The sequence below is a fragment of the Sus scrofa genome, chromosome 6 (assembly GCF_000003025.6).
Source record: "Sus scrofa isolate TJ Tabasco breed Duroc chromosome 6, Sscrofa11.1, whole genome shotgun sequence".
Lineage (NCBI taxonomy): Eukaryota > Metazoa > Chordata > Mammalia > Artiodactyla > Suidae > Sus > Sus scrofa.
In genome coordinates, this window is record NC_010448.4 from 3179541 (window position 1) to 3197657 (window position 18117).

Consider the following 18117-nt stretch of genomic DNA (forward strand, 5'->3'; position numbering starts at 1 on the left):
TCAGATCCTGCATTGCTGTGGCTGGGGGGTAGCCCAGCAGCTGCAGATCCGATTAGACCCCCAGCCTGGGAACCTCCATTTACTGTAGGAGCGGCTCTAAGAAGGAAAAAAAAAAGTGCTTGTAGAAGTGAATGAATCCCCATCTCCCCTGTGGAAACCAGGGACCAGAGACAGGCTGATGTCACAACCAGCGCCCAGCACTCAGCCTGCCCAGGGCTTCTCAGCTGGCGGAAAGGGCCTCACTTCCGAGACACAAATGTGGGTGCTGTGCGTGCCCGCTGTCCCTGGGGGCTTCCCCACCCCCCCTGTTGCCACCGTCAGAGGAGGCCATGCGGAGCAGCCCTGCCCCACAGCTCCCTGGGGAGGAACAAGGGCAGTGGACCCTCACAGCCCACCCTCCCTCCCACCCTGCCCTAACCCTGCCCCCTCTGTGCTCCGTTGGGGTGGGACAGGATGCATTTCCTGCTTATCACTCTGGACATGATACAGTCAGGGGAACCAAAAGATTGTGACGTGTTGGAGTTCTCTTGTGGCGTGGTGGCTTAGGGATCTGGCCTGGAGCGGCTTGGGTCACTGCTGTGGGATGGGTTCGATCCCTGGCCTGGGAACTTTCATGTGCTGTGGGTGTGGCCAGACGAGGAGAAAAAAAAAAAAAAAAAAGATTGCAACATTTTCAGGAATGACTCCGAGAGAAGCCGGCTAGGGCGCCCACCCTAGTCCCCGTGATCTGATCCTTTCCTGCAGAAGGCGAACAATGGTCCTGCTGAAACTCAGTTTCCCTTTCTAAGCTTCTGGAAGGACACAGGGCACAGGGTATGGAGACCTTGGGCTTGTACGATGGAGCCGGCAGGAGAGGCTTGTGACAATGACATGAGAAACACGTGGGAGGCCTCCTCAGAAACCCATTTGGATAAAAGGCCCCTGCACCCACAGGGTTGGGAACTGGGGAGTTACTATCAGTTGGGCTTGGTAAAAAAAAAAAACCTGACACCTGCCTGGCAGGCAGGAAACAAGTCCTAACACCCCCAGCTGGGCAGCACCCCTGCGTCCCCCCTAGAAGTGGGGTGCATGTGTGGAGAGCCAGGGCCAGACTCAACCATGGGGGGAGCTGCGCTTTGATCACGAGGGCCATCTGCAGCCCCCAGGCCAGCGGCCGCATACGGCGGGGGAGGGGGCACATTATGAGCGGAGTCCGGGTGCCGGGCAGCAGGTGGTGAGCTAGTGGGACCGCCCACTCCTCTCGCGCGCAGCCTGGCGTTGGGGCGCACTCAAGCACGGCCATCCGGTAGGGGGACGCCCCGAGGCCCACCCTCCACCCCCCAGGGCTGGGGGGCAGGGCCCAAGGGAGCCTGGCACCCAGCCTCGGGGCGGGGCGCGCGGTGCAGAGACCCCCGGGCCGCGGCCCAAACTTTCCCCGGGTTGCCCCCCTGCCCGTCCATCTCACCCCGGGGAAACTGACGAGGGCAGGGGGAGGCCGCAGGCACTCCCCGGGGAGGCAACGGGACCCCGCTCCGCCCCAGCGCCCGGCCAGTGCGATCGGGCGCCCGCGGGCGGGGCGGGGCTGCTGCCAGCCCCGCCCTCGGGGGCCGGGAGGGGGCGGTGGGAGGCGTGCGCGCCGCGGCAGCGGCGGCGGCCGGGAGCGCCGGCCGGGGCGGAGCGGGGTCCCCGTGCGCGGCCCGGCCCGGGCCATGACCCCCGCTGCTCTCTCCTGCAGGCTCGCCGCCGCGGCCCCTCGAGCCCGGCCGCCGCCACCGCCAGTGCCCGGGCGGGCCCTACAGTGAGCCCACCAGGAAGCGGTGAGTGCCCCGCGCCGCGGCTCCTGGCACGGCGCTGCCCACCCCACCCCACCCTACCCCAGCACTTCTAGAAGACGCCGCTCTTCTCCAGGGCCAGCGCCCGGCCGGGCAGCGTCCAATCCCGCCCGCTCCCGCAGGGGTAGGGGCGCGCCTGGGCGGGGTGGGGCGGGGGCGCAGGTCCCGGGGGCCGTGGGGGAACCCTCGCGGGCTCGGGCGTCCCCCCAACTTCTTGCCCACTTTTCTGCGGAGACGCGGGTTTGGGCAAAGTTGGGCTCCCTCTGGCCGTGCTGCAACTCACACTGGGCGGGCTGGGGGTGTGTCCCCCCACTCTCCCTGCCGCTCCGAGATGTCACGAGTTCCTGGGGAGTGGACCAGACCGCCATTCCTGAAAGCTGGAAAGGAGCCCGGCCCGGGGTGGGGGCAGGAGGCCTCAACAGGAACCACTTCCCCTCCATCGAGTATTTCGGAATGTATTATTTATGACCCGCCTCACTTAGGGGCCCCTTTCGCTCCCAGGGCATCAAAGCAGGTTTGCGGCCGCAAAGGGCGACCAGTGTGAACGCGCTCGGCATCCCTCCGGCCCGCGGAGCTCAGCGGCCGGGGAGGTGGGGGGGGCACTCTTTCCAAGGTGGATCCGCGGCCCCGCGCCGCGGCCGGGTGGGCGGGCTCGGCGGGTGGGGACGGCCTCAGACCCGCCCGCGGTTGCCGGCCCGCTGTGCTGGACACCGAAGAGCGCGCAGGTTCAGACGCGCTGCTCCCTGACCAAGAGCGAGGAGGAGGAGGAGTTGCAGGCAGCCTGCTGCAGGCGCTTCTGTGCTGGTCCAGCCTTTGTGCAACAAACACCCCATGTTACTGATAAGGAAACTGAGGCCCAGCGAGGCACGCCTGGTTTGGCAGGCTCTGGCCTTTGCTGCACAGCCCCCAGGGGTGCTTGGGGAGTCGACCTTGTCCCAGCCTGCGTGAACTCCGGAAACACCCCCTTACCTGTCTGGGCCACACCCACCTTGCGTTCTGGGTCCCCACCCTGGATGGGCGGGAGGCAGGGGAGGTATTTATGGAAAGACTTAATCCCTGTGCCAGCCCCAAGGAGGCTGAAAGCTCCGCCAGCCTAATCTCCTCTCCCTGGAAGGCGTTCTCTTGCCAGTGGGGTGCGCCCCTGTGGGCCCTGAGCCCAGGGTTTAGATCAGCTCCGGAGACTTGAATGGGAACTTCCCTTCAGCGGCCACAGAGACAGCAGGGATACTTGGTGTTTCTTGAGCACGGGTGCTCGGTGCTGGGCTCCGGCACCTGCATCTTCTCTTGTCATTCGCTGACCAAACGCTCTTATCCCCATTTTGCAGATGAGGACACAGACGCTTGTAAATACACAGTGACTGATTCAAGGGGCAGGTAAGTGCCAAGGCCTGGTCTCGAACCCCTGGCCCTCACCGTGTAGGACCCCCAAGGACAGACCTCTCCCCGTGAAAATATTGTCAACCGATAATATACACCCAGGATAACATGTCCACATCGAAAGTGTGCTCCCCAGGGAGTTCCCGTTGGGGCGCAGCAGAAGCAAGTGTGGCTGGTGTCCCTGTGGATTCGCGTTTGATCCGGCGTTGCTGTGAGCTGTGGTGTGGCTCGTGGACGCAGCTCTGATTCCACGGGGCTCGGGCTGTGGTGTAAGCTGGCAGCTGTAGCTCCAGTTTGACCTGTAGTTTGGGAACTTCCACATGTCGCGGGTGTGGCCCTAAAACAGCAAAAAAAAAAAAAAGTGTACACCCCAGATGAAGAAACACAAATCCCCCAGGAGCCCACCCGTCCCCCTTGGGGCAACAGCCTCCCCTGGGAGCCTGTGGATGGTGCTCTGGGTCCCACAGGCGGGGCTTCATCACAGTGACTTTTTATGCGGTAAGAACACAGAGTTTGCTTTTCTCTTTCCCCCGCAAACCTGCATGGGGCGAGCTGCCGGCAGGCGCTCACAGCAGAGGGCTGGTAGTTCCGTGGTGTCTAATGTCGGGGCCGCTGGAAAAATAATGACATGTTTTCTGATTAACCCATGAGTAATTAACTGTTACCCCAACTTCAAATAGAACACCGCTTGTTTCTACATAAACATTCTCAGGGACGTATAGCATATGGAAAATTGCACAAATCCTGAGAGTTGAGCTTGCTCTCACAGAGGCCCAGCGCGGCAGTGGGCAAGCATTTTGCTCAGACGTAGGTGGCCCGTCAGCGGAAGGCCACAGTTACGCGCCAGGTGGCCCAAGACCTCGCCTGATGACTGTGAAGCAGGTGGGCATTTGGGTGGGCACCTTGACCCTCCTCCCACACCCGTCCTCTTTCACTTCCTGTGGGCGAGCGCTGCGGGCCAGGCCACCCCCTGGCTTCCCCACGCCGCCCCCTGCGGGTCTGTGGGCTAGAGCCAGGGACAGGCTCATGTTTGCACTCTGTGGACCAGGACGGGAGGCATGTTAACGCCTGTAGCATCTGTTCCCAGCACCGCTCCTTTGGCTGCTGTTGCAGGAATTCTAATCCCGTTGCGAAAAGAAAAGGCCTTTTTTTTTTTTTTTAAGAAAGGAAGCAAACCAAGCTGTGTCGTGTGCTTGCTGGGAGCGGTGATGGGCTGGCCTGGGTTCACAGTCGAGCGTGCCTGGGTGCCCCCTGCCTCTGCCACGGGGAGTGGAACCTGATTCCCTGGGGCTGGCGGTCCGCCCACCTAGGCCACCTGTCACATTGCTCAGCTGGGATTCCTCCCCCCTGCCCTCTCCTTGGTCCTCACGGGGGGTCTTTGTCAAGGCTGTGAGGCGCTGTCCCGTGTGGAGTCACGGCCTTCTGATTCATCTGGGAGGTGACACCGCAGAGACCCAGATCCAACTTCTAGCCTGACCCCGCCTCGCCCGCACTTGCCCGCTCTAGGCATCCCTGGCCTCCTCTGCGAAACCCAGGTGACAGCCTTTGCGGAGGGTTTCAGGTTTAGCAAATACGAACTCAGGGTGCCCAGCTCCTTGTGAAGGGCGGATCAGCGATGCATCATTAGTAGGCTGCGCGCGTCCAGGCAGTAGTGGGGCGTCCCGTGTTTCCCTTGGCATCCTTTGCTCTGAGACCGCCTCCAGCTCCAGAGCCGGATGATTCATTCCGGGCAGGGTTTGTTTCATCCTCGCGAACCCAACCTCTTGAGCCACAGAAGTGGAAACGGAAGGGAAGTCAGACATTGGAGCCAGAGCGCGCAGAGCAGGGTCCCTTCAGCCCCGGAGGGGTCCTTGTGTCGCCTGCCTGCAGCTCTCTTGCACCTTTGTGAGTTTTGACTTTGTGCAGAGAACACATTAGTTTACTGTTTGTTCTCTTCCAGTCACACGCCTGCAGGGCGTGAGTCCAGGCACCAGCTCTGTGGGCTGGTGGCGTGTGGTTCTTCCCTTCACGGTGGCTCTAAAGGTAGTCACCGGAGTTCCCGTTGTGGCGTCAAGGGTTAAGAGTCCAGCTAGTATCCATGAGGATGTGGGCTCGATCCCTGGCCTTAGTCAGTGGGTTGAGGATCCAGTGTGGCCCTGAGCTGGGGTGTAGGCCGGCACCTGTAGCTCCAATTCGATCCCTGGCCTGGGAACCTCTATATGCTGCAGGTGTGGCTGTAAAAAGCAAAGGGAAAAAAAAACCAGTCGCAGATACCTTGGCCAGGTGTGTCTTTTCCCATGGAGATGCTCGTGGCCTCAGAGGGACAAAGCAGCTGCCGCTCGTGGATCTGGCCACCACGTTTCCCCACTGCCCAGCCCTGTCCCCGGACGACTGTGTCGTGGCCGTGTGGCAGCAGGGAGGTTTTCATGCCCGGGCGGGCGCAAGAAAGAATCTGTTCTTCTTCAAGCTGTTGTGCTGATAATTAACAACCTGATATTTTGAAGGGAACACAAACAGCACGATTCATTCTGAAAGGGAGGTGTTTCACACTCCCGCACATGTGTGAAAGAGAGAGGGCACACTTAACTCTTTGCAGTTAAACCAGCTCAGCGAGCGGCTCTCTTGGGCCCAACGGCTTTCCTGCTGTCTTGCCAAGCTAAAGGGGCCCCGCTCATGAAGCTTTTTCTTCCGCCCCCATTAAATCTTTATTTTCTGATTACAAAAATGTGTATCTCTGTGACACGTGCAGGCAGTATAGACGGCGGTGTGTAGAAGGAAGGTCCTGGAATGAAACACCACCTCCTTTCTCTCCATAGGCGATGCAGCCCATGCCTCTTGGGCATTTGCTCTGTGCTGCGGGGAGCAAAGCCCTCTCACAGTCACCATCTGCCACCGTGCAGTGCCCCCTGCGGCCTAGGGAGCCCGCTGCACGCCCAGCAGCCCCGTTGTGCAGATGAGGACAGTGAAGTCCTGGCGGGTTAGGTGCCCGGGGCCCGCGGCTCAGCCAGGCTTGGTCCCAGCAGCTGCGGGCCTGCTCCTCTGGGGAACCGTAAATACACCCCTGTCCTGAATCTCCTGTCCCTGTCTGGCTCTCTGCCCTCTCTCGCTTCCCGCTGCCTCCCCAGGCCCGTCCATCCCTAGCTGATGGCTCCAGTCCGCCTCCTACCCGCCCACAAGTCCAGCCTGGCTGAAACTGAAGCCTCTGTCCCGGCCCCTCCTCCACTCGGACCTTCCCAGGGTCCCGCTGTCACCCCGGCTTCTAGCAGCTTCTCTCTCTGCACCCTCACTGCCTAGCTGTCTGCAGCCCTCAGGCCCCAGTTTCTGCCTGGAGCAGAGCTGCTCTCACATGACAGACACACGAATCGCCAGGGTCCAGGTGGCGCTGAGATGCTGTATGGCTGACAAGTTCCTGGGGTGCCCCAGGGGTCTCGGCCTGCCCAGCCCCTAGAAGGCAGACACTCCTACGGGAGCTCAGAATAACCTCCAAACTTCATCCCCAGCCTCCAGAGACCTCGCGGTCCAGCTCAGCTTTGGCCCTTCTGTGGACCGTTCCTGCCCCAACACCCCCTCTGGTTCCACCCATGGGCCACACCCCCTCTTGTCCTCTGAGCCTTTGCACATTCTGTTCCTGTCACCTGGCCTGCTCCCGCTTGGCCTGCTCCCGCCTGGCTTTGGGGAGGTAGGCCCCAGGTCTCCCAGGCTGGAGCAAGGACTCTCCTCTGTGCTCCTGGCCTCCGTCAGCTTCACCTGGGTCACCAGCCTCTGAGCGGGTGTGGACCCTATTTGGCCTTGTATCCATCCGCCTGTGTTGGGTCTTCTACGAACAGAAGCAAGAGCTGTGTTCAGGGCAATGGGAAGGGGGCTGGGAGGTCTGAGCCTGAGGAATGGAAGAGGCGGGAAGAACAGTTGGCAGAACCAGAGCTGACTGCCAGGGGTGCCAGGCTGGACACAGGCCACGGCCACACTTCGTGCCGCCCCCTGCCGGCCTGCACACAGGGGTCTCCTGGGAGGGAAGCCATCCCTCCCCTGGGCCTCTCAGAGACCCGAGGAGCCTCCGAGTGTCGACAGGAGCCTGCAGAGCCTCACCCTGTGGGGCGGGTGGGTTGGAGCTCCACTCCTAGTAAGCTGGGTGGCCGCAGGCGGCTGCCGCCCCCTCTCGGAGCCTTGGTTTCCACATCTGTCAAGAGGCGATCGCGCCACTGGGGGTTGTGAGCGAGGGTTGAGCATCACGAGCCCTGCCAGCTGCTGCCCCCATTCATTCATTTATTCATCAGCTCCTGGGAAGGCCAGGGTGCTTCATCTTGCAGGGGACGGTGGCGACCCCCGTGGCCTGTGCTCAGGGCCACCCTGCAGCCCACCCCTCCTCCCCCACCCAGGGCCCTCTCATCCCTAAAGCCTGCCATGCTCTGCAGCCCCTCAAGGTCAGGGGCCCCGTCAGCCCTCACCTGCAGCCTCGCCGGCCCGGCCGCCACACGGGGCCTCCTCTGGTATATTTGGCTTTTGAGGCGCCTCACAGTTTTTCCACTCAGCGCACAGCAAATGCAGCCCAGGACTAGTCTGCAGGCGCCGTGACCTCGTGGGCTGCGGTTTCCCTCCGCCACTCCTTCCTGTTGTGCCCCGGGCCAGGGTGGGGGCCTGGCCACGCGTGGCCGATGCAAAACAAGCCTCTCCTCTCTCCCAGGCTGCAGAGGCGCCGACATGGGGCTCAAGCTGACCTGCCTGAAAGGTAAGCGCGCGGCTCTCCCCTCCGGCTCCTATGGGGAGTAGGGGCGAGGCAGAGGGAGGGAGACCCCAAGACCCAGGGTTGCTGCCCAGGGGGCAGAGGGGACCGGGCCATCAAGGTCAGCACCTGTATACAGTAGGCGCCAGGTAAGTGCGTGCTGACTGAGCACACCTCCAGGCCTTCCTTTCCGCAAGCCTGGGCGACAAGGGTACGGGGCAGTGCCCCCCATGTTTCGGTTGCCCCCTGAGAGGGGTTCACCGCAGCCTGTGGCGGTCCGGGCCCTGGAGGAAGGTGCCAGGCACGCAATGGGATGGAGGGTGTTTGCCGTCTACCCGGGGGCGTGTTATCACCCAGATGGGCTGTGCCACCTGCTGGCTCCTGGGGAAGGAGGGCTGGGAGAGGGAAAGACCAGGAGAGAAGCTTCTCCGAGGAGACAGAATCCCTGGGAGGTGTTGTAAGTGTGGGCAGAGGCAGCCAGACCTCTGTCTCGTGCTTGGACCTTCCATCCAGCATCCGGGGCCCCCGGAGCCCCTCAGACCCACATGGCCTGCAGGGAGGCCTCTTCCCTCGGCCCGGTATTTAGTGACAAGTGCTCCCCCGCCGCATTCTCCCCCCTGAAATCCCCTCGCCTGTGTGCAGCAGCGTGCCACCAGCCCTGACTCCCCTCCTGCCACTCAGGCCTGCACCCTGCTCCCTCCTTCTGCCACGGCACCTCCCCAGGATGGGGGACCTGGCCGGGATGAGTGAGCTCCAGGGGAGTGGCCCTCAGGGGGGCGGGGCCTCTGGATGGACCGACTCCCCCAAGACCTCGGGCAGCGGGGAGCCCTGGTGCCCCTGGAAGGGACCTTCAGGAGGGTCAGGGCCTGTGGCTGATCCGAGACCGAGCCCGTGGAGCTCAAGGACCCTCTTCCCTTGGACTCGGCTGCGGGCCACCCCAGTGCTGGGTGCATGCGGCACGTAGGCTTTTTGTGTTGGTTTTGAATTGTGGTGAAAGAGACACAACACAATACTTGCCAGCTTAGCCATTTTAAGCGCACAATTCAGTGACATTATATGCGTTCGGGGTGGTGCAACCACCACCACCATCCGTCTCCAGAAGTTTCCGTCTTCTCCCACTGAGACTCTGTCCCCACGAAACACTAACTCCCCTCCCCCTTCCTGCAGCCCTGACACCCGGCACCCCCTTTCTGTCTCTGAATCTGCCCGCTCTGGGGCCTCACCTGAGTGGAGTCCTCAGCTTCTGTCCTTTGTGTCGGACGCACCTCACTCAGCACCAGGGTCTCGAGGCTCTTCCCTGCTGTAGCAGGTGCCAGAAGATCCTTTCCTCGAGTGTAGACCGTGTTTGTTGGATCTGTTCCCCCCTCGACAGACACCGGGCTGCTTCCACGTTTGGCTGTTGAGTCAGCACTAGCCAGGACCCCGAGGAGATCTGGGGGCCCCCGACCTTCCAGCCTGAGGCTAGAGGCTCAGCCAGGGGAGGAGACCCGGGAGCTATGCTGCTGAGGGCCCCTGGGCGACCCCCACCCCCACCCCATCGCCCTGCCTGCGGGATTGAAGCTGAGTGTTTCTGAGCTGGGAGCTTTTATTTAATTTAATTTAATTTTTTCAGGATTGCAGTTTGATTTTTTGCTAAAGTAGAGCTGATTGACACTGTTGTACCAGTTGCTGCTGCACAGCAAAGAGACCCAGACATACGTGTATACAGACATTCTCTTTCTTATCTTCCGTCATGGTCGCTCCCAAGACACTGCGTCTAGTTCCCTGTGCTGTACAGCAGCACCTCGTTGTGTTTATCCATTCCTTTTTTGGGGGGGTTGCACCTGCGGCATACCGAAGTTCCCAGGCTAGAGGTCGAATCAGAGCTGCAGCTGCCAGCCTACACCACAGCCGCGGCAACGCAGGATCCGAGCCATGTCTGCGACCTACACCGCAGCTCACAGCGACGCCAGATCCTGAACCCACTGGGCAAGGCCAGGGATCGAACCTGCACCCTCATGGATACTGGTCGGGTTCATGTCTGCTGAGCCACAGCGGGAACTCCTCTCCATTCTAAGTGTAATATAGTTTCCATCTACTAACCCCAAACTCCCAGTCCATCCCCTCTCCCCTTGGCAACCATGCGTCTGTTGTTTCTGTCTGTGAGTCTGTTTCTGTTTGTACGTAGGTTCATTTGTGCCCTGTTTTGGATTCCACGTGTAAGTGATACCCTGTGGTGTTTGTCTTTCTCTCTCTGACTTATTTCACTTGGTATCCGAATCTCCAGTTGTGTCCATATTGCTGTGAGTGGCACCATTTCCTTCTTTTTATGGCTGAGTAGGGTTTTTGTTTTTGTTTTTGTTTGTCTTTTTAGGGTCACACCCACAGCAAATGGAAGTTCCCAGGCTAGGGGGAGAATCGGAGCTGCAGCTGCCAGCCTATACCACAGCCACAGCCAGGTCAGATCCTTAACCCACTGAGCGAGGCCAGGGATCGAACCCACATCCTTGTGGCGTCTAGTCAGGTTCATTACTGCTGAGCCAGGACGGGAGCTTCCCTTTTTTGTTGTTGTTCCATCTTGTTTATGCACCACGTCTTCCCAACCCACCGGTGTTGATAGGACCTTGAGGTGGCTTCCGTGTCCGGGCTGTTGTGAATAGCGCTGCTGTGAGCATGGGGGCGCGGGTATCTTTTTGAATTAGATTTTGTCCGGATAGACGCCCAGGAGCGGGACTGCTGGCTCACATGGTCCTTCTGTGTTTCATTTTCTGAGCAACTTCCATCCGGTTCTCCATGGCGGTGGTACCAACTTACCTTCCCCCCGGCAGGGCGGGAGGGTCCCCTTTCTGCACCCCCTCCAGCTTTTATCTGTAGATTTAGTAACAGTGGCCATTGGGACCACCGTGGGGCACGGCGGGGAGCTTGGAAAAGGGCCGCCTTCCTGGCTCGGCCCCGGGGGAGCGGAGCCAGTGCGTGGTTCATTGCTGGCTCTCTGGCGGCCAGCCCCCTGCCCTGTCCCACCCCCAGCCCCACCTGGCCTTGGCCTCTGGAGGGCAGCACAGGCTTGGGTGTGACCCAGGGCATGGGGCGTGGGGCAGGGTGTAGGCCCCCCACCCCCACCCCGCACGCGCTTAACCAGGACGACCCAGGCCCACAGCCCAGGGGCCCCCGGGCCGCCCTCCTCCGCGGAGCTTCATTCTTAGGGGACACACCACAGACGGGGACAGCAGGAGGCTGAGTCCCCAAGCCCTGCGACTTTCATGGCTGCACACATCCCTCCCCTCATGCTGCCTGCACGTGTGGTTTCACTTGGTCGTCAGCGCTGGGACGTGGAGGTCTGTGTACCATCGGTTTTTGGTTTTGTTTTTTTTTGCTTTCTAGGGCCGCTCCCGCGGCATATGGAGGTTCCCAGGCTAGGAGTCGAATCAGAGCTGCAGCCACCGGCCTCCACCACAGCCACAGCCACGCCGGATCCGATCTGCGTCTGTGACCTACACCACAGCTCACGGCCACGCTGGATCCTTAACCCACTGGGTGAGGCCAGGGATCGAACCCACCTCCTCATGGTTCCCAGGTGGATTCGTCTCCACAGCGCCATGATAGGATCTCCCGTGTTGATTTTTTATTTCCTGTCTGGGCGCTTTGCTGCGCTTCCCCAGGCGTACCAGCCTCACGCTTCTCGACGCCTGTGTCTGGTGCCGCCAAGAGCAGGCCTCGGGCTGGTTTCCCACACGTCCTTCTTACCAGTAATGTCGTTTTGAACATCTTCGTGTTCAGAGTTTCTACAGCTGTTATTTCTTTGGGATGAATTCCAGAAATCAGAATGTCCTGGTCAAATACCCAGAAGAAACGGTCGACTCTTGCTGGGGGCCTGGCCCGGGCAGGACCTCCTCCCCCTCCCTCCCTCCCTCCCTCCATCGGGGGGCGCTCTGGGATGCCCAGTTTCCGGGTGAGGAAGCAGAGGGGCAGACAGGCAGTGCGGTTGCCTGGGTCTCGCAGCTGGGACCTAGGTGGGATTCGAAGCCAGGCAGGCTGGTCCCAGAGGCCTCGTCAGAGGAAAGCTTTTTAATTCAACATGGGAAGTAACCTCTGCAGCCAGAACCTTGATCCACGTGAGCTCCTATATCTCCACGTTATCCCTGGAACCTGGCGTCTTCGTTTCCTAGAGCCAGTGCAACAGCTGACCCCAAACCAGGGGGCTTAAAACCACAGAAGTCTAGCTTCTCACCGTTCTGGAGGCCAAAGGTCTGCAGTCAGAGTGTCCGCAGGGCCAGGCTCCCTCCGGGGCCTCAGGGAGGGTCCCTCCTGCCTCTTCCAGTTCCTGCGGGGCCCGGGCATCCTTGGCTGTGGCCACCTCCCTCCAGGCTGCCTCCGTCTTCACACAGCCTTCCCTGTGTTTGCTGCACGCTTTTTCAGAAGACCTCTCTGGAGTTCCCTGGTGGCTCAGTGGGTTAGGGATCCGGCATTGTCGCGGCTGTGGCTCAGGTCACGCTGTGGCTTGGGTTCAGTCCCTGGCCCAGGAACTTCCGCATGCCATGGGCGTGGCCAAAAGAAGAGAAAGATCTCTCTCTCTTTAATCTTTTTTTTTAATCACCAGACCCACCGCGCACACATGCGCACATGCACGGCATAAAGTTCCCCGGCCAGTGATTGAATCCGAGCTTCAGCTACGACCTAGCTGCCTCAATGCAGTTGCTTTAACGCACTGCGCAGGGCCAGGGATCGAACCCACGGTCCGCAGTGACCCGAGTGGATGCAGTTGGATTCTCAGCCCACTGCACCACAGCGGACATGCCTCTCGCTCCTTAGTCTTCGGTCTTTGGCCCTAGAGCCCGTCTTAAATCCAGGATGCTTGTGTCACAAGATCCTGAACTAACTACATCTGCAAAGACCTTGTTTCCAAGGGAGGTCACATTCTGAAGTTCAGGGTGGCCATGAATTTGGGGGGAATCTCTGCTCCCCCCACCACAGGTCACGGTACCTCTGGGCCTCCCGCACGCAGGATGGGAACATACCTCTCTGTCTCATTTCTGGAACGTGCTTACTGCCTGTCTGGCTGTAAAGTCTCAGCCCCAGGTGGGAGGGAGATCAGAGAGGGTGACAGCTGAGAGAGGAGCGCACCTGTGCCAGAGTCCTTTTGTTTCTGGTTCCAGAGGAGAACAGGCACAGTGGGACCCCCTGGGATCCAGGGCAGGGGGGGGGAGGTCCTTGTGCTCAAGGGCCTGGCCGTAGGGCTGTGACTTGTGGTGATGGTCCCCTGGCCAGAGCGCGGTTCCCCGGTGCCTCCCCATGAGAGGACTGGCACGCACGGGGCGAATCTGTCATCCAGGCCCTGCTCCCCGATTTGCTTATCTCAGCATCACTATAGCTGGGTGACATGGGTAGCCTTACAGATGTGGGGGCCCGAGCACAGGGGAGCTCCCCCCAGCGGCGGCGGCAATAGGTCAGGAGGGGCTTGGCTCAGGAGGCAGGGAGGGTGAGTGGTTCTTTGCGCCCTGGTCCCCAGTGGTGGCGCTGCCTGGGACCGTGTGCTTTTCTGCGGGGGTCCCCAGCCCTGCAGCTTCAGCCTCACCTGGGAGCCAGGCAGAGGTGAGAATTCTCCAGACCCACCCAGACCTGATGAGTCAGAAACTCTGGGGGTTTTTAACGTACCCACTGAGAGATTCCAGGACCTGCCCAAGGTTGAGCCCCGCTGGTGACATCGCTCTGGAATTGGAGGGATCCAGGTGCAGATCCCAGCTGTGCCCCCGACCCCCCGCGGTCAGTGCATGTGCCCGAGCCGCAGTGTCGCCATCTGTAAAGTGGAGTGATGAGTGGTCGTGTCTCCTGGGCTGGTGGCAGGCGTCGTCTGAGAGGAGCACGGGAGAGGGTGCCCAGCGTTTCCCGGTCCTCCCGCCTTCCGCTCTGGAGGCAGCTCCAGCTGGGTGGGGACCTCAGCAGAGGGAGGTTAAAGTGGGGGACGGGCTTTCCCCTCGGGACTGCCTCGGGGCCCACGGTGGGCTCTGGGGTTCCCCAGAGGATGCTAGCTGCAGCCCCAGCCCACGCCCGTGTCACCATGGCAACGGGATCCTGAGGATGGGGCTGGGCCCAGGGGACTGTCCTTCTGGGGCCAGGCAGGAAAGGGCCAGGAGCTGGAGACTTTGTCCTGGCCTGACGGCTGGTTCGTTTGTTGAATAGACTATTTTTTAGGATAATTTTAGATTTATAGAAAAAATAGTGAAAACACTATGTGGTTTGCACACACCCTACAGCCAGCTTTCCCCGTAGCTATGTCTTAGTTTAGTGTGGCCTGCTCATTACAGTCAGTGGATCACTACAGACGTGTTATTTTTTATTTTTGATTATTTTCTTTTTGTCTTTTCAGGGCCGCCCCTGCGGCATGTGGAGGTTCCCAGGCTAGGGGTCATGTCAGAGCTGCAGCTGCCGGCCTCCCCCACAGCCACAGCAACGCAGGAGCCGAGCTGCGTCTGTGACCTACACCACAGCTCGTGGCCACACCGGATCCTTAACCCACTGAGCGAGGCCAGGGATCGAACCCGCATCCTCACGGATGCTAGTCGGGTTTGCTAACCGCTGAGCCACGACGGGAACCCCCACACATGTTATTTTAACTCAAGTCCCCGCTCGATCCTGATGTCCTGGTCTTTTCCTGATGCCCTTGTTTTGCGGCCGAGTCCCATCCCAGGCCCGCCTCGTATTTAGTTGTCCCCTCGGGGCCCGGCCACTTTCTCAGAAGTGCCTGTCTTTGTCACCGTGACCTCTCTGCGGAGGACTGGCCAGGGCTTGGAAGGACCCCCCTTCCAAGGGGTTTGGCTGATGTTGGTGCGTTTGTCGTCTCTTCCTTGAAGTATGTGATGAGGTGACCGTGGGCACGAGGAGGACACAGGTGCAGCCCCCCAGGCTCCCGGGCGCGGGGTCCTCTGACTGCCAGGCGTCTTTCCTGGCCCCCTCCCGGGGCTCAGAGCCTCTGCTCCCTGTGCCTCAGGTTTTGGTGAGGGGCTGTTGGGAGCTGGCAGTGGCGATGCCCATTTTTCTGATTGGTATTTGGAGGCCCAAGACTAGCCCCACATCACCCCATTCGAGCAGGAGAACATGGTTCCAGCAGCCCCGCAGCCGGGTCCAGAGCTGGTCGCGAGCGTGTTCATCACGCAGGCGTTGACTGCACCCCCACCGTGCTCCACCCCGTGGCCAGGACAGGGCTTCTGGGCGAGTGAGGCTGCCCTGGGCTAGGACGGGAGCCCGCCGCCTGGCCGCTGGCCGGGGCTGGGGAGGGGAAGGGGACAGCACTCCTGGCTGCGGGCCCTGCATGGGCAAAGGCCAGAAGCAGGAAGGTGTTTGGGGGGGGGGGGGTTGAAGAACAGCAGGTGGGCGAGGCAAGGACTGGCCCTGCTGGATGGGGTGGCAGGGGGCAGGGCAGGAGCCCCCCAGAAGGAGGGGGCAAAGGCCTTCGTTTGGCTAACACATCTTGAGCAGGTTTTGGAACACACGGGGGCTTCATACCTTTGAAGGGAAGGGATGTGGGGGGGTCCACCCCGAGGTAGAAAATGGCCAAGGCCAGATGTCCTAGTGTCCCAAGCTTTAGTGTTTGCATCTGTGAAGTGGGCTGGGGCTTCCTGCCCCTGGGGATCTGGGGGGCCCCCTCACCTCACTGTCCAGCAGTGCCACTGCCAGCAGGCAGGCATTTCTGTCTCCTCTGCCCACCCCTGCGCCCCCTAGAACAGAGCCTGACACACAGCAGGGGCTCCCTTCCCCTGGGGTCAGGCCCAGACCAGAGCCGCGTCCCTGTGCCGCCTTTCGTTCGTTTGGCAGTCACTGACCACCTGCTCAGTGCTGAGCACTGCGCTGGGCCCAGGGGACACGGCAGCCAACGGCACAGCGCCCCTGTCCCCACGCAGGAGACAGAAACGAGTGTGTGCACGTGCGGTAGATGTGGTGGTGAGAGCTGCAACGGAGAGGGGCCGCAGAGTGGCTTGAGGCGGGAGAGGGCCTCTCTCAGTGCCCACACTGAAGCCAGCTCAAATGCAGGGAACAGAGTTCCAGGCAGAGGCAACAGCAGATGCAAAGGCCCTGAGACAGGACCAAGCTTGGTGAGCTGATGAGCAGCAAGGAGGCGAGAGTGTGGCTGAAATGGCCGGCGAGGGGCAGGGGCCAAGCAGGAGGAGCTGAGGTCACGGGGACAGGCAGGGCCATGGGAACGGAGGTGTGGTATCGAGAATTTAAGAGTTCGGGGAGCCCTGGGATCATTCCAGGCCACGGGCCTCAGCCTCCACTGCACATGAGAACCACCCGCAAGGTGTTCAGGAAGGGGCAGCCGGGGCTCGATGCCCGGGGCAGGCATTTGGGTGTGATGAAGCGCGTCGGAGGTGATTGTCCTGTGCGGCCCGGGGTGAGAAGCATGGTCTGGGCCCCCGTCCTCGCTTTCCAGCCAGGCCTGGAGTGCACACTGACGGCCTGAAGTGACAAGGACCAAGTTAGCTTAGCTGGGCTTCAGGGATGCAGGCTTTAGTCCAGGACTCTTTCTGGCCCCTTCTGAACAGATCTCTCTGCTCAGGAGATGGGGGACTGGGGGGAGGGGGGGCGTGGCGTTGAGACCCCCAGCCTCCTCGGAGGAGTGGTGGGCCGTCAAAGCCTGTTTCCAGCGCTAAGCAGATGGGGCTGCCTTTGCTGCCCCCCCAGGGGCGAGCTGACAGCCCTCCTGGCTCACAGCGGGATTTAGCCCCGCTCAGGCTTAAGCTAAACCCGGCACCTGCTGTGCCCGGAAGGAGGGAGGGCCTGTCTCAGCAGGTGGGGGAGCCGTGTGCTCCCTAACGGGGCGCCCTGATCTACGTTCCTGCCTCCTGACTGTCCCGGCTCCACAGCCCAGAACCACGCTGCCTTGCTGACCGCGGAGTCCCCTTCCTGGCTTTGGGTCCGCACGCAGTAGGGACACAATAAATATGGGTGGAAGGAACAGTCTCTTGACTTTAAGGTGTGGAGAGCCCCCCAGGACCGCTGATTGGCGGGGGCACCTTGGCGCCTCCCTCCCTCCCCCGGGAGGGGTCAGGTGCAGCTCCTGCCCACCCCCCCTGCTCCGCCCAGTATCTCCTGTCATCTGCCCAGCAAGGCTTCGAGGAGACTGGCTCCCTGCCGGGGTTCAGGTGGGGAAACCAAGGCATTGGTGGTAAAGCCCCAGCCCCAGGTCACGCAGCGAGAATGGGACGCAGAGGCTGAGGAGGCCTGGTTCCGGCGGATCCTCCCGGACCCCTGGAATTCTCTTCTTCCTGGGGTGTGGTTTCTTTTTTTTTCTTTTTTTTTTTTTTTTTTGTCTTTGTGCCTTTTCTAGGGCTGCTCCTGCGGCACATGGAGGTTCCCAGGCTAGGGGTCTAATCAGAGCTGTAGCCGCCGGCCTACACCAGAGCCACAGCAACACAGGATCCAAGCCGTGTCTGTGACCTACACTAAAGCTCACTGCAATGCTGGATCCTTAACCCACTGAGCAAGGGCAGAGATCGAACCTGCAACCTCATGGTTCCTAGTCGGATTCGTTAACCACTGCGCCAAGATGGGAACTCCAGTGGTTCCTAAGGCTTCATGGTGAGGGTTCAGGCATGACCCCGGGCCAGGGCCATGCTGCCCCCACGTCCACCTCTGACTGGCCCTCCCCGCACCCCTACCCCCACCCCCTGCATGTTTCTGCTTCTGCCTCGCAGGCCTTGCAGTGCCCAAGATCAGTGCCAAGAGAGCTGGGTGGCTGGGGAGTGAGGCGAGAGCAGGACTCAGGTGGCCTTGAGTCTCTTCCAGCTGATGACCTGGGGAGATCAGCTTGATCCCGTTCCCCGGATGCGGTGGGGTTGGCTCCTGGCTTCCCCGGCCTCTGTGACCACACACTGGGCCCCGCTCCTGAGTGCTTCAGGGGAGAAAGACCACTCTTGGGGGTATTCTCAGTCCCTTCCTGCCTCTCCAGGCCTGTGCGCTGAATTCTCCCCCTGGCCCCGTCACTGCCTTTTTGCTGTCTCAGCTTGTCACCTTGATCAGCCCTCTCCTGCGGCAGCATTCTGCACCTTCCCCTTTGTTCCATTCCACCTCCTAAATTTGTCAGCACCTCCTCAGAAAATGTTTTATGTCTCTTTTTTCGGGGGGGAGGGATGTGTATCTTCATGGTACAGAATGTAAAACCCGCACAAGAATATGCAGTAAAAAATCAGCCTGCTCCCCCCCTCTCTCCCAGCACCTGCCTGGTGGTGGCCATTGTTGCCTCCCAGTCTTCAGTCT

At 60.9% G+C, this 18117-nt stretch overlaps 1 protein-coding gene across 3 annotated transcripts in view; it reads left to right on the forward strand.

Moving 5' to 3' along the window:
• C6H16orf74 (chromosome 6 C16orf74 homolog) overlaps positions 1 to 18117 on the forward strand; it is a 54385-nt gene that overhangs the window by 22760 nt on the left and 13508 nt on the right. For all 3 annotated transcript variants that reach the window (XR_002344457.1, XR_002344458.1, XM_013998143.2), the window contains 3 exons: positions 1715 to 1796; positions 3137 to 3185; positions 7849 to 7893. Coding sequence is in view for 1 of the 3 variants with exons in the window: in XM_013998143.2 (XP_013853597.1) it covers positions 7866 to 7893 (28 nt within the window). In the remaining 2 variants the exon portion in view is untranslated. The remainder of the gene's footprint in view (positions 1 to 1714; positions 1797 to 3136; positions 3186 to 7848; positions 7894 to 18117) is intronic.